Below are 15431 nucleotides of genomic sequence, written 5' to 3' on the forward strand. Positions count from 1 at the left end.
TGCGGTGTCACGGCCGGGGAGCGTGAATAGGATCCGTGCAGGTCTTCGGGGCCTGGGCCACCTGCCTCTGAGACACCCCAGCAGCATTTAGCCGGAAATAGCTAGAAGCTGGGATGGAAAAGAGAGTCGAGAGTTAGTGGGTTGGAGGGCAGAAAGAAGTATAGACGTTGTGGATGGTCAATTCTGGGTGTAGAAGACAGCAGTCAGGTTTCTGGGCCAGGCAGCCGGGTGTTGGAACCTGCAGGTCCGCAGAGAGCTGGGTGAAGGACCTTTGGGGAAAGAGGCTCGTTCAGGGCAGGTCTGGAGATCTTGGCTCACCTCCTGAGGCTGGCGTCTGCCAGGTATGGAGAAGAACAAGAAGCATAGCCCAGAGCAGAAAGGACGTGAGAGTCTAAGGTGCTGAAAGCTCATTGAAATTGCTAGTGAACATGCTGGGAAGAGTAGGGAGAAAAAAAAAAAAGATGAGCTTGTTCTTAAAGTCTTCTAGAAAAGTGGGGGAAGGTCCAAGAGCAAAACTAACATGTTTTTAAAATGCCCACAGTGGGTTTTTTCCCACATTTGATTCTTTACAGTCACCCCACAAAATAGGCTGCCTTATTTCCATTTTACGGATGAGGACACCTGAGGCTCCGAGGGGGACACAGCTAGTTAGCAAGCCCTGGACTGCACTGGGATGCAAGCCCAGCGCTGTCTGGCCGCAGGTGAGCCTCAGGTGGGAAGGTGAGCATGGGTACCCACTCTGTCTTGCTCCTTTCCGTGTCTTTCTCTTACTGAGAGAGACAAGGAGAGCCTCTAGGTTGGGGACTGGTCGCGGGAGTCTTGATAACCCCAAATGCCCCTTATCCAGCATATCGGAGCCGGTGCTGGGAGTGGTCACAGTTGTAGCTTGTTTGTTTCTCGCATGAGCCCTTTTATTCACCTTTTACAGATGTGGGTTCAGAGAGATTTAATAATTTGACTGAGGTCGTATAGCTAACAGGTGAGTAAAGCCTGGGATTGGAACCCAGCTCCTAATACCGTATCAGCTTATGTCTCCAGATCAACCCTGTGAAGTCCATGGCTGGTGGGTTTATCCCCATTTGACAAATGAGGAAATCGAGGCTCAAGAAGGCAGGTGACTTATCCCAGGCTGTACTTGACAGTGAGCAGCCCTGGCTAGACCCCGGGTCTCGGGAGGAGAGCAGCCATGAAATAATGAGTCAGGACATCAGGACAAGGGAGGCTAGCTAGCCCTAGGTGACAGACCCTAGTGAATGAATGACAAGGGCAAACAACCTAGGTGGGACTGAGGCTCGGACTGTGTTGGCCAGTGGTGGTTTGTGGGTGATTCCCTCCAGGCTGGCAGGTCATTGCTCAGGAGCCTTGGCCTCCTCCCAGTGTGGGTAGAGGTATGGCATTTGCGGCTTCTTTGTTTTTTCTTCACACTGATCTCACTGGCTCCGTTTGCAGTGTCAGCTTCCAGGGGCGCTGGAAGGAGGAGCCCTGTGGGGTGGAGACCAGCTCTGGGGTGAGGGATGCAGAACTCCTTTGTCTCGAAGTAAAGGTTTAGCATGTGGGGCTCAGGAATGTACTTGGAAACATTTCCAATTTATTTTTATTGCATAGCAATATTTAGTGAAAATGTGGGAAAAGACCCAGGAACCTGTAGCTAATAAATCGCCTGCTTTCATTTTCTGATGTTCTGTCATCCTTGTCCTTACATAAGTGATTTTGTGTGATTGTAACTGGAATGTAGATTTCAGCGTCTACCTGCAATGCTGTACGTAGCCTGCTTTTTAAATTTATCACTACATCGTACAAATTTCTGTTCTTCATAATTATCATTTTAAACAGCTCTATGATATTTCTTTGGGTGAATGAATCATGTCTCCCTGACCTAGTCCTCTGTTTGGGGGGCATTGAGAGTGTTTCTTGCTTTTCACTATTTCAGGCAATGTGCTAATAATAGTTTTTCGTTTAAAAAAAGAGATTAGTTCCCTGAGATAAATTCTCAGGAGTTTGGATTCCTGGATTAAAGAGATTGAGAACCTTTTTTTTTTTTTTTCCCCAGTGGATTCGGAAACTCTGAGCAAATCCCTTAAAAGCTGCTTCCCTGGGTATTGTTTTGTAACCAGCACACTGGCAGTGGGAGCTGGGCACGGTGTCTAGGACCGGGATGCCAGGAAGGCTGGCTGTGTCTGGGAGATGGCCAAGGGCCAGGTCTCTCCCACCTCGGGTTTCCCCGCTGCTGCGGGGCGGGGGTTGGGCCTGCCTGGCACCCACCCGTCCCCCTCCCAGACACCTGGGCAAGCTGGCTGCTACCTGAGTGGAGCATTTAGCACTCAGGAGCCTCACCCTTGCTCACTTGTTCCATCACAGAGACCCCAGAGAGGAGGTTGCTACTGTCACTTATCTTCTCGCCCCTCGGGTTTGGCTTTGAAGGTTGATATCCTTTATTTTTCCTGTTTTCCCAGAATTCGTTCCTGCCGAAGAGTAAGTCCTTGATTCCCAGGCCCTTTGAGGTCTGAGGAGGAGTCCGGTAGGTGAGATTCTCTACCTCTAAGGAGAAACAGTACCTGCTCCTTCACCAAGAGCAAGCTCTCCGTTGCTATGGATACCGAATCCACGTATTCTGGATACTCTTACTACTCTAGTCATTCGAAAAAATCTCACAGACAAGGGTATGTAAGCTACTGCTTGTTCCACTTTTCCTTTGGGGGAAACTCGCAGGTTGCTCAGGCTGCCGCCTGGGCTCACTTTCAAACAGTCCCCCTGCAGGGCAGTTGACTACGGAGGTTCAGTCCAAGAGCATTTAACAGGCATGGGGAGGAACTATACAACCAATTTACATTTTATAGCCACCATTACAGTTGGTGACTTTTAAGTTCTCACAGTTGATTTTAAATTAAAGTTTCTCCCTTCAGTGGAAATGTTTTTCATTTCTAAGTACTTTTCATAGATGACAGTTCTCTCAAAGCTTTACCAAGAATGCAGTGAAAGTTCCAAAAAAAAAAAAAAGTGTTAATTTGTTGCTTCTCGCCCAAAGCTGCTGACTCATTATCCATTATGCATTTGCCTGAGGCTTATCCACTGAAGTGGCAGGATTGGCCCAGTGCCTTATTTATTTCTCTCTGACTAGTCTTCCCAGTGAGCAGGCCTGGGTTTTGAAAACTCTGACCCTCGGTGACGGGGCCAAATTTCCTCTCCTCTGTGAGGAATGAACAGGTGGGCACTGGTATTCATAAGGCCTGCAGTATTACAGACCTGCAGAATGGTGAGGAGAGAAACGAGGAAATGAATGAATGAAGAGGTGGTACCGTACTGGTGAAGAGCGCAGTTGATAAAATTGCAATGCTGCCTCTTATTTAGAGCCCTCATTTGTAAAATGGGTATAGCAGGGCTGTTGAGAGGATTAAATGAGATGATGCTTGTGAAGCATTTAACACAGCACATAGTAGGTCACTAACCAGTGGCTGTATTAATGCTATCAATGGCCTTGGCATTTCAGCACCACACTCAAAGGCCCACCTGTGGTCACAGCCCTGCCATGGCTGGGAATGGTGGTTATAGTGGTGTTTCCCTGACTGCCGAGCAGTTCCCCATACAAGCAGCTGAATGCAGAGCAGGATTTTGTTTTGTAAGACAGCAGTAAGATATGGATATCTCATTGATTTATTCGTTTGTTAGCATGTATGGACGTACACACGCAGAAAGGGGTCTGGAAGGATAGTGTCCGAGCTGCCCAGAGCGGTCATCCACAGGGAAGGGGTCCACACAGGATGGTGACTGATAGGAACTTTCATTTATGCTTTATCTTTCTGCACTTGTTCAGTCTTTTACAAGTGTATATTTTGTGATTAAAAGTAGAAATGGAATGAGTGTAAAAGAAGGACTTTCAAAGATTATTTAATGACATGAGAAAATACATATGATGCCATGTTACTAAAAAACAAGATTCAAAACTTTGTGCATATAATGGTTATATATTCTTATGATACAATGAATGGTAGCAGATTGACCATGCCTGTCTCTAGGTGTGCAACTCTTGGGATTATAGTTGTGTGTGTGTGTGTGTGCGTGTGTGTTTTTAACTTTCCTTATTTTCTAAATTTCATGTATTGCTCTTATAATCATAACAATCTGGGGAAAAGAGGTAAATGAGCTTGTGCTGGAGCCCAGACAAGGCTTTCTAGTCAGCATGGGAAACAGCAAGGAGGGCTGCTGAGTGAGGCGTAAAGTAACATGCCAGAACCCAGATCCTGAGAAAGTCAGGAACCCTCTGGGGAGCAACATTTAATCACAAATTTCAATCAGTGGGTAAACATATCAGGTTTGTTCTAAAATACTAGAAACAGCTGTGTAAAAATGTCCAATCTTTGAACTTAACTGGAAAAAGCAATTCCCTTGTCAGTGTGCCAAGCTTCCCCATCCTACACTGTGATGAGTGGAGTGGGAATTTGGGGTTCTCTTGGTGCTTGGGGATGAGTAGAGAGGGACGCCTTGCAGTGTTCAGAGGAGGAACCATCTCTGGCCTCCTTTATCTAGACTCGTGTCCCGACTGTCATTGCTCTGCACTGCTGTTTCCTCAGGCCCCTTGGGGCCCCGAGAAATTGATACTGCAGTGCTCTTGTAACTTTAGGAGACTGTAACTTTCAATGAAAACAGCATGCAGAACTCTGAGGGCCTTCTTGGACCCCTGCGGAAAGTACTTGGCAAATAATACAAGCTGAGACCTTTAATAAGTTAACCAAGGGTGTTGCTGAATGCCTCCTCAGAAGAGCTCAGGGTGAGAGATTCGAGATTTATAGGTGAACTTCCTGGCATCTTTAGAAAAGCAACAGCCTCTGAGTTGGATTCCCTGACAGGCAGCCCCGTAGGGCATAGTGACTGTGGGGCAGAGGTGGTAATCCATAGAGAGTAGGTGCCGGGAGTCCTTTGTCGGGGTGGTATTGGGGAGTAGTAGTAGCTTCCCCCAGGCGTGCCCTGGACCCAGCAGAGGGTCTCTGTCAGCCGGGAGTGTCCCTGTGAGGGCTGCTTTGCTCAGGGGTTTGTTGGGAATTTGAATGGCAGAGTAGGGAAGGAGAGGGAGCTTGCTCTTTAGGAATCTTGGTAGAACTGTCAGCGGGGAATCGTGAAGGGCAGCAAACATGATTTGCCTGATGACACCGAGATCATCTTTGGAGGACTGGCTGGGTTCTAAGCAGATGACAAGTGACTCTTTTCTAACAAAGAGGTTAGTGGTCTGGTTTTGTGATACCTGCCATCTCCAGAGGGTATCCAGTTAACTTGCTGGGAAAACGGCACAGACTCCAGCCGACCTCGCCTAACCTTTGGGTTTTGGAGCACCAGTTCCCCGAGTTCAATACAGCGGCTGCCAGTACCTGTTCATGACCAGTTTGAGAGTGCCTGTTAGGACCCTTGGTCGTTATCCCCCATCCTCACAGCAGTCCCAGAACCGGTGGGAGGTGGGACCCCCGTTCAACAGGTGATACAATTGAGACGCAGAAAGACAGCACTATTTGCCTGAAGTTATGAGGTTGGTAGAGACCCTCAGGTTTAAGGCCCCATTTAGTCCTCCTCTGGAAGCCATGCTTTCCTCCCTGGGCTGTGCTGGGTGGAGAGCGGCAGAGTAACTGATAGGGAAGAAAGGGAGTGGAGGGTAAGCCGTGTGACTAATGTACTAAAATGCATTGTCCGAAAGAGGCTGCCTGAGCGGTAGGGGGGGTCTGTGCTTTTGTTCCGAGGCCGCTTCCAAGTCAGTTTGTCCTGTGCCCAGCCCTCGCACCCAAGGCAGTGCCGAGAGGAAGCAGCCAGGCCCCGGCAGTTGCAGTTGGTGGAGGAAGGACAGGTAGTGGGTGGTGGTAGAGAAGGAAAGGGAAGAGTAACCGGTGGGGCTGGCTTTCCCCAAGTAGAAATAGACGAACAACAGAAAGAGGGCAAAATCATCTTCCCAGGAAATGCTGACTGTAAGTGGGAACGGTCTAGGAATCGACGGGGATTCTGGTCAGAGTGAGACGGGCTTTACAGCAGCACCCCCAGGGCTGAGCTCTGGAATCGCCTGAAAACAAGCATTTACACACTCACACACGTGCAGGTACGTACACATGCCCAGGCCTCCAGCATGTTACTGCTTGCCCCCAACCCCTGACTTATCTTTACTCATACGGGCACAGGATGCATGGAGACAGGCTCAGAGATAAAGATACAAGGATTCCTGTGGCTGACACACCTGCCCAGCAAAGATGCGTAGCTGATCCAGACAACTCGGGTGGAGTTGGAGAAACACCAAGTACGCATGTGTTTGAAAAATCCTTTCAGTGGTTTGGTAGCCTACTCCCTGTCTCCTGTTTCTCTTAGACACCGTGGACTGGTGGTCTTCACCACTGGCGGGCCCTCTCCTGGAGGGTACTTGGCACGTCCTTGACATCACGGCAGTTGGAGCTCTGGGGATGAACGTTTGGGTACCGATACAGTGAAGCGGCAGCCATACTGGGCTCATAGCCCTGCATGCTGGAAAGCACTTGGAAGGCAGCCTTTTTTGTTGGGCTTCTCTATGTAGTCTGGGCTCAGACAGTAATTCAGGGCAGTAATTCAGGACCAGTGATTTTTATAAAAGCTGTACAACAGGTCTTTCTCCCTTGACAAGGACCAGCACGACATGCAGCCCACGTTGAGTGGATAGGGTGAGCTTTCCGTCGGCCCCTTACTTGACAGTGAATGGAAGGCTCTTGGCTCTGGGCCTGATGCACACTGTCCTGAGTCCTGCTCCCACCTCATGCACTTAATGCTGTTTTGGTATAGAAGCCACGCTGTACACTGCAACATTGTGTAGCTGAGCGCTGCACTCACATCTCCCATTATTGAACCCCCGCTCTATACAGGGCATTTTACAAACAGGGAAATTTCTGAGTAGTTGCTCCAACAACCTCCTCCCCCAGGAGCATTTGGGTGGGAGAGCCTTGGGCAGAGTTTCCTGGACTACCTGCCTCCTAATCACCTGGGGTGCTGATGAAAAGGGCGGATTCCCGGTGTCTCTCCCCTCTGGACTATTTCTCTGGGGATGGGGCCAGTGAATCTGTACTTCATCTGCACCCCAGGTGGCTTGTCTGCACATTTCGCGTGTGAGAAGCAGTGGTTTAGGGTTTGGGGCTTGGAGGATGAGGAACCTTCCTGGGGTTGTCAGGTAATAGGCTGGTTTATCTCTGATGTTACCAGGGGAACTGTAGAGATTGCGTCTCCTTTGGGGACTGTCGGGCCCTTTAAGGGCCAAGGCTGGGCCAGTTGGGGTCGGGTCGAGGAAGGGCTGGCCCCTGAGAGGCTGTTTCCGGCCCTGGGTGGTTCCCTACCCGCTCCGGCCCTGGTAGTGTTCAGCCTGCAGGAATTGGCGCTCGGTGGAAGAATTTTGATTTCCAGTGGAATTTGTGCTGTCACAGGATTTGACCCGTGGGACTAGTGAAGAGATTGATGGGTTAGGGGAGCACGTGACTTGGCAGATGGCAGGACCGTGATAGATGTGAGAGCAGTTGGGGAAAGTGGAAACACAGTAAGAGGAGCAGTGCCTCGGTCTGGCCTGGCCAAGGTGGGGGTCCTGGGGAACAGTGATTCCAGACTTAGTCTAAACAGCTAAGACTGATCAGACACATGGGAAAACTTTCCCCAATTGCTTATTGTTTCTCACAGTGAGTCCTTTTGAAGTGGTTGTCTTTGGCAGCCAGAGTGTTGGGTGCACTGCTTTGTGTTCTCCAAGGTCATGGTCCAGTCATGACTTCTAGCAGTAGCTTCAAAGGCAGATTCCATAGCTCTGGTAAGTTCATCAAGTTCAGGGTGTGGGAATGAGCATAAGGAATACTTACGCTACAAAATCCTCCAGTTGCTCTTCAAATCAGTGCCGCAGAGCGGGTCTGAATCGAGGCGGTGGGTTCACATCCAGCTCTGCCACTTGCTATGACTTTGGGGAGTCACTTAACCTCTGTGAGCCTCCGTTTCCTCATTTATAAAATGCAGACAATAATACCACATAGGGTTATTGTTAGGATTGAACAAGATTAATATAAGAAAGCACTTGGTAAAGTGCTCTTTAAATTGGGGTGGGCAGTGGAGTGATTGGCAGTGAGACACACCCTTGGATAAACAAACAACATCTCTTAGCTGTTTCCTTAGTTGCCCAGTTAAAATAAAACACCAGAGTTGACCAGAACACATCTATTTCTGGACTCTAATTTAGCAATAGATTGTAGTGATAAATTACGCTACAGGGATTAGAGATGGTATCACTGAAAGCGTCTCTGGGACAACTGAAGCCTCCCTGCCCTTTGAAGGAATTAACCAGGGCTTATCCTAGGGAGATACTGATAAAGCAGAAGCTTGACCACAGAAAATCTGCATGTGGTTTTGTTAGCTAAGTAGTAGGTTAATAGGAGGGATGCTGTGCAGGGGGAGGGGGTTTGATTGTGTGTTAAAAGCTGCTTTTTCGTCTGTCTCCAAGGAACACATACTCTGCTTCACCACGTCAAGCCACCATTCTTTGCCATGTGTGGATAGTAATAGCAATAATAATAGCCACAGTATTATTTCACATCCCTGTGTCTATGTGGTGAGATCGTTATCCCCATTGCATAGATGATGAAACTGAGGTTTTTCAGAGGCTTGTCAACTGAAATAAAACACAACATGAGAGCTGTGAGGTCACTTTTATTTGGGGCTTCCTGAAGACTAAAGCCTGGGAGACAGCCTCTCACATGGCTCTGAGGAACTGCTCTGAAGAGGTAGTGGGGGCGGTCAGCATCTATATGACCTGACGAAAGGGGTACATGCAAGCAGGCACACATCTTGGTAGAAGGTTGCTGCTGGTCATGAGGAGCAGACGTCTCCTTTAATGACTTTAGTGCTTTTCTAGGTATGAGAAGATGCGAGAAATTGGGTTCGGAACATTTTCTCCTGAAAACGTCTAACTGAAGGGCTGTTCTGCCAGTGTTCCCAGAGCACAGAGTGCCTCATTCCTGATCTCTGCCCTGAACTCCTTTCAGGGTGTGTCGAAGGTCAGCAACAGCAGGGGCTAGCGACTTCATCCTTTTAGAGCCACTGGTGAGCGACATTCTTTCATTGGCAGGTTCAGTAACGTGTGCAAGCTCACACATCAGGTAGGGGCAGAACCAAAATCTGACCGTCTGTCTCTGTAGTGTGTGTGTGCGATGCTTCTGTCCTGCCTGGGAGACCTTGGGGAGGAGGGCGCACAGGTGAAGGAAGGAGGACTGATGTCAGGGCGGCCTGCGGGACGGAGTTTGAGGGAACTTATTCTTGGCCACTGAGGGGCTCCTTTGGAGGGGCTCCTGGGTTGACTCTTCACAGTTGGGGGTAGGGGTGCCAGTCTCCATAGGTGGTTAATGGCCAGGTCATGACCCCTGGGCTTTGCACAGTGGTTGATTCCTTTCCTAATTTCAGCATTGATCCACAGCAGGGTGCGCTCACCGTCACCCTGGAAGACCACCCAGGAAGTTCATCTGGGGTAAAACCATGCAACAGCCTGCTTTCCTTAGGGGTCCTGAAAAGACACACACGCCTGAAAAGACACACACACGTGTGTGTACCTCTTGGGGTCATTTGCTCTAACTTTTGCCTGTTTCTGTGGCTGCTTTAAGTTCATCTAGAATCTATGGGAATGACTTTTAGTTTTGAATTTGTAGTAATGGGAAGTAACTGATTCTCTGTATTGGTTTAGGGTTTCCTTTCTTCTCTTCTTGTCCAAAGGTGTAGGGTGACAGTGTGTCCCAGATTTTTTTGGACAGACCAAAGCTTAAGTATTTTGCTGTGTTGTCCCAACAGAAAAAAGTCCTAGAAAATAAGCTTAGGCGAATTATGATCAACTCAAGTCAGTAATTTTACAATGAAATGTGCCTTACCTACAGAAATTCTAAAGTTCACAGTATTAGGCTTTGAAAAAATATGGTCACTGTTGATAGAGAAGAATTGACAGTCTTTTTTTGGGTCTTGGAGTGGCAGAAAGAAAACAGTAGGTAGGGAGTAAAGATCAGCTTACTCTTTGCCGGGGGGTGGGATGGGTGTGTTTGTGTATGTGTGTGTGTGTGTGTAGAAGTTTCTTAAATTCAAAATGAAATTTATAACGTTTTTTTTTAACAGTATATTTTTTTAATTTAATTAATTTATTTTTGGCTGCGTTGGGTCTTCGTTGTTGCACACGGGCTTTCTCTACTTGCGGCGAGCAGGGGTACACTCTGTTGCAATGCACGGGCTTTTCATTGCAGTGGCTTCTCTTGTTGCAGAGCACAGGCTCTAGGTGCACGGGCTTCAGTAGTTGTGGCACGTAGTCTCAGTAGTTGTGGTGCACGGGCTTAGTTGCTCAGCGGTATGTGGGATCTTCCCGGACCAGGGCCTGAACCCGTGTCCCCTGTGTTGGTGGGTGGATTCTTAACCACTGCACCACCAAGGAAGTCCTATAACATGTTTTGATGAGGGTTAATTAACATGGCATAAATGTGCTAGCGGATTTATCTTTTATTATTTTTTTTCAGGGAAAGAAATAGAGAGAGGCACAAATCACCCCGGAATAAAGATGGCAGAGGGTCAGAAAAATCTGTCACCATTCAAGCTCCCACCGGAGAGCCCTTGTTGGCAAATGATTCTACTCGGACGGAGGAAGCTCAGGTAAGGATCAAAGGCAGTCTGTAAGTACACTGGCACTCAATCAAGCCTCTTTTCTGTAAATGTTTTCCTAAGTCTTGTTGTAATAGGTTCTCTTGGGTTTTTATCTTTATTTTTCTAGCATGTTAATTAGTTTATCTATATCCTGTGGTTTCTTGTTGGTCTAAGGACAGCCTGACCTACCATTGGCTAGCTTGAGGATTCTTCTGAAGTGTGATTGGTTGGCCTTTGAGTGGTGTTGAAAAGAAGCCAGCAAGGCTGACGACAGAGCAGAGAAGGGAAAGTTGCAGGCTGCAGGCTGTGGAGACTCATTCCAAAGTAGAACAGTGTAAGAGAGAAGGAAACTCGCTCTCCAGAGACCCTAAGTCATGTTGGGAAGAAGAGCTGAGAGGTTAGGACAGCCCAGACGAAGCCTCACTAAACCTGGAGCTATACACTTAGATGCCTGCTAGGGAAACATAGGTGAGTGAAATAGACCCTGGGTTACACAGAAGAGGCAAAAATATATCAGGCTAGCTTGGGAGTAAATAGCAATCTGTGTGGCATGTCAGTGTCAGGGCTGTGGCATGGAGTGATGGAATCTGGCACCTGGAGAATGCATTTCCTCTGTCAAGGAAACACCAGGAATGCAGGAATTAAGTGTTCCTGGGTCTTGCAATATTTAAGAAAAGCTGGAAGTTAGGATTTTATGTGAAATCATCCAATTTTAAAGTATGGACTATTTATTAATTTTTTTAAAACATTGTGTGTGTTCTCTCTGGGTCCCAACTGTCTCACAGTCTACTTGATTTGAATAAACATCTGAGCTATACTCAGAAACATGTTTGCACAGCCCCTTGAAGTATATGCATGTCTAGCCTTAGCCCCAAATAAACTGATGTGTGCCCACACAGCTGTAAAGATATAGATAAGCACGTATCTGTGTGTACCTATGGGTACAGACAGATGTGCATTTATAAGCAGATATATGGACTGAAATTGGAATTCTTCAGAGCATGCAAGATGCTCTGAGAAGCCAAAGCTGCAGTTGTGGTTGAATGTGGGGTTTGTTCAGTGGTAAGTAAATGCCTTTAGTCCTTACTGTTGCACAGCCTGCCTTGGCTCTGGGGCAGTCATAGGGATGGAGAGCCAGAGGGCCAGAGGAATGGTTGGATGGATGGGGCCAATCCTAAGACGGGGCCACCCTTAAGTGCTGCAGGGGTCAGTTTCCTCCTGGATGTGAATTCAGAGGTGCTGGTGGCCCACCGTGAAGGCATTTCGTCTGTCATCTTCTCTACATCTTGTAGCTCTCTAGGAAGCTACATTAGGAAGCCGTTGGTGTTTACACCAGGGAAAAGCATTGAAGTGGGCATTTGGAGGCTGTACTTCTCAGCGGCTATGTGACTTGACTTTGGGCATTCACAACCTTTGTGGGCCTCAGTTTCTTCATTGAAAATGCAGGGGATTGAGATAGAAGATCTAAGATCCTTTCTCTTCTAAGAACCTCAGTCTTGGGAAGATTGTTGGATATCTTCATTTTTTAGGCACAGATGTGCACATATTCTTAAAATGGACAGGGGATTTAGTTAGCAACTCTTTGGCGGGAAAAAGGGTGAGAAGCTAAATCAGCTACATAACAAAGTGACCACAGTACTAGTGATCATTATTTCAACACTGATCATCAGCTGAATATTAGGCCCAATACAAAACATGGAATCCAATATTTGCCTTCACTAAGAGTGTTACAAAGTGACTTTACTGATCTGTAAACTCACCTTATGTTAAAGCAAGTTGTCCATCTTTGAATGTGTGGCTGTTTCTTCTCGTGCTTGTGTTGTTTTCTTTTTCAAAATTGAAGTAAATTCACACAGAGAAATGAACAGATCTTAAGTGTACAGTTTGAAAAGTTGTAATAGCTGAATAAACCCATATAACCCACACTCCCATCAAGATATATTTCTTTCACTCTAGAAAGTTCTCTTATGCTTTCCCAGTCAATCCCTGCCCCCAAACCCCTCTAAGGCAAGCCCTGCTTTGATTTCTATCACTGTAGATTAGTTTTGCCTGTTTTAGAATTTAATATAATTGGAATCATATTCTTTTGTTTTGGACTTTTTTTTCACTCAGCATAATAACTTGGAGGCTCATCCATGTTTTGCTGTGTTTCATTCTTTTTTATTTTTGCTGAATAATGTTCTAGTGTATGAATATACCACAATTTGTTATCCATTCTCCCGGTGGACAGACATTTGGGTTGCATCGTTTTGGGCATGAAAATAAAGATGTTAAGAACATTCTGGTTCAAATCTTTTTGTGGACATATGTTTTCATTTATTTGGGGTAAAAATCTGGGAGTAGAATTGCTGGGCCATACAGTTAAGTGTAAATCTACATTTATATATGAAACTACCAGACCAGTTTTCAAGAGTGATTGTACCATTTTAAACTTCTACCAGCAGTGAGAGTAGCGGTTGCTTCTGGCTGTTACCTTAACTAGTAACTTCCCTCATAGTACTTGATACTTGTAACTTTGCGAGTTGAAGACCTATTGTTCGCAGGTCCAGACCTTCCCTGCCGCCACCACTATTTCTTGCCATAGCTTATACGTTTCATGAATCCTAATTTTTTTGATTGTTACTAGATTTGAGGTTATCGTTTGGCTGTGAGATCTCTATCTTGCATCGTTTGGCTGTGAGATCTCTATCTTGCTGATTCAGCTGTTAACTTAGATTTTTCTAAATTGGTATTTACGCATTAGTTGCACCCAACTTACCACCGTGGCTGACTGTTTTTTCCAAGTTAAGTCACGTACACAAATTTCTGAGGCAAAAACCTCTTTGGACCCAATGTGGCTTTTCATTGTCTTCTTGCTCTGTTGTTGCTTTGGAACGATGTCGTAGTTGCTAGAGAAGTAGAGAAATTGTTTAAAACCCTGGCAACTGGATCATGTTAAATGAAGAGACAATCACTCCACACTACCTCAGACTTTAAAAAGCAAGAGAAAGTGAGACAGTGAAAGCAAGAAAGTAAAAGGCACACATTGTAGTCATCTCAGTTTTGTTTTTGTTTTCGTTTTTGTCTTTTTTTTTGCGGTACGCGGGCCTCTCAACTGTTGTGGCCTCTCCCATTGCGGAGCACAGGCTCCAGACGCGCAGGCTCAGCGGCCATGGCTCACGGGCCCAGCCACTCCGCGGCATGTGGACTCTTCCCAGACCGGGGCACGAACCCGTGTCCCCTGCATCGGCAGGCGGACTCTCAACCACTGCGCCACCAGGGAAGCCCAATCTCAGTATTTTTATGCTCTTGATGTTTAGTTTGCCATGAGAACATGTGTTTAGGGAGGAATTTTTGAGCTGTCCTGGCCAGAGATACTTGCATCTGCTTAGCTTGTTCAATGAGAAATGTTGTCAGATTGCTTGATACTTACGGAAAACATCATGGAGTTTTAAAAAATGTGCCTACCGACTACAGGAGGCTTTTGATATGTATGTAGCCATGTAAGTTTCCCTCCTGTGCAAGATCTTCCCTCCTCAGAGCTCCTGGAGGGCGTAGTAATGCTCCCCACTCAGGGGTTGGGCTTTAAAGTAAGGCTTTATCGCCCAGCCGTGAATTAAGAAGGAAGTGCAGAGGGTTCTCTCCTCAGGCGGTAGGTGCGCTCGCACACGGTAGTCTAACAGCAGGATCGTCTATCCCCGAGCCTCTCAGGGACGCCAACACAGTGGATGATAATCACTGTTGTAGTCACGAATCACCCAAACACACAAACAGGTCAAATTATGTTTTCTCTGTTTGAAAAGGTAGATATATAATACATTTTGAAAAATTTCAATGAAAATTGTTAAAGTTAAAAACTTCCTCTATTTAAAGAGCTAAGCCTCCATTTCCCAGGAAGCCCACTCATGTGGGTTGGTTGAAGGAGGTGGGCCCTCCCTGTCCCCTGTGCCTCCGCGGGCTTTGTGGCTTTTACACGTGACCTGCCATGTGGCTCTTCATCCTCACTGTTCTCTCCCTGTCAGGATGACAACTGGGGGGAGACCACCACGGCCATCACAGGCACTTCGGAGCATAGCATCTCGCAGGAGGACATTGCCCGCATCAGCAAGGACATGGAGGACAGCGTGGGGCTGGACTGCAGACGCTACCTGGGCCTCACCGTTGCCACGGTGCTCGGACTCCTGGTCTTCCTCACCCCCATTGCCTTCATCCTGCTGCCCCCCATCCTGTGGCGGGAGGAGCTGGAGCCTTGTGGCACCATCTGCGAGGGACTCTTCATCTCCATGGCATTCAAGCTCCTGATTCTGCTCATTGGGACCTGGGCTCTGTTCTTCCGCAAGCAGAGAGCCGACGTGCCGCGGATCTTCGTGTTCCGTGCACTCTTGTTGGTCCTCATCTTTCTCTTCGTGGTCTCCTATTGGCTTTTTTACGGGGTCCGCATTTTGGACTCTCGGGACCGAAATTACCAGGGCATCGTGCAATACGCCGTCTCCCTCGTGGACGCCCTCCTCTTCATCCACTACCTGGCCGTTGTCCTGCTGGAGCTCAGACAGCTGCAGCCCATGTTCACGCTGCAGGTGGTCCGCTCCACTGATGGCGAGTCCCGCTTCTACAGCTTTGGACACCTGAGGTGAGGGGGATCGTCTAGAAGACAGCTAGTCTTCAACAAGTGAGGGGTGACGGCAGGTGCCAAGAGCCAGGACCGGGCTCTGAGTCTTTTTTTCAGGTTTTGGGAGGGGTGTGTGTGTGTGTGTGTGTGTGTGTGTGTGTGTGTGTGTGTGTGTGTGTGTGTGTGTGTGTGTGTGTGTGTGTGTGTGTGT

At 47.5% G+C, this 15431-nt stretch overlaps 1 protein-coding gene across 1 annotated transcript in view; it reads left to right on the forward strand.

Moving 5' to 3' along the window:
* Positions 1-2453: 2453 nt before the first annotated feature.
* Positions 2454-15431, forward strand: part of VANGL1 (VANGL planar cell polarity protein 1) — a 38435-nt gene continuing 25457 nt past the window's right edge. Inside the window, exons 1-3 of the mRNA XM_024764914.1 lie at positions 2454-2660; positions 10509-10641; positions 14634-15241. Coding sequence (XP_024620682.1) covers positions 2590-2660; positions 10509-10641; positions 14634-15241 — 812 coding nt within the window. The 5' untranslated portion in view covers positions 2454-2589. The remainder of the gene's footprint in view (positions 2661-10508; positions 10642-14633; positions 15242-15431) is intronic.

This window comes from Neophocaena asiaeorientalis, unplaced genomic scaffold, assembly GCF_003031525.2.
Source record: "Neophocaena asiaeorientalis asiaeorientalis breed wild unplaced genomic scaffold, Neophocaena_asiaeorientalis_V1.1 scaffold62, whole genome shotgun sequence".
In the NCBI taxonomy this organism is placed as follows: Eukaryota; Metazoa; Chordata; class Mammalia; order Artiodactyla; family Phocoenidae; genus Neophocaena; species Neophocaena asiaeorientalis.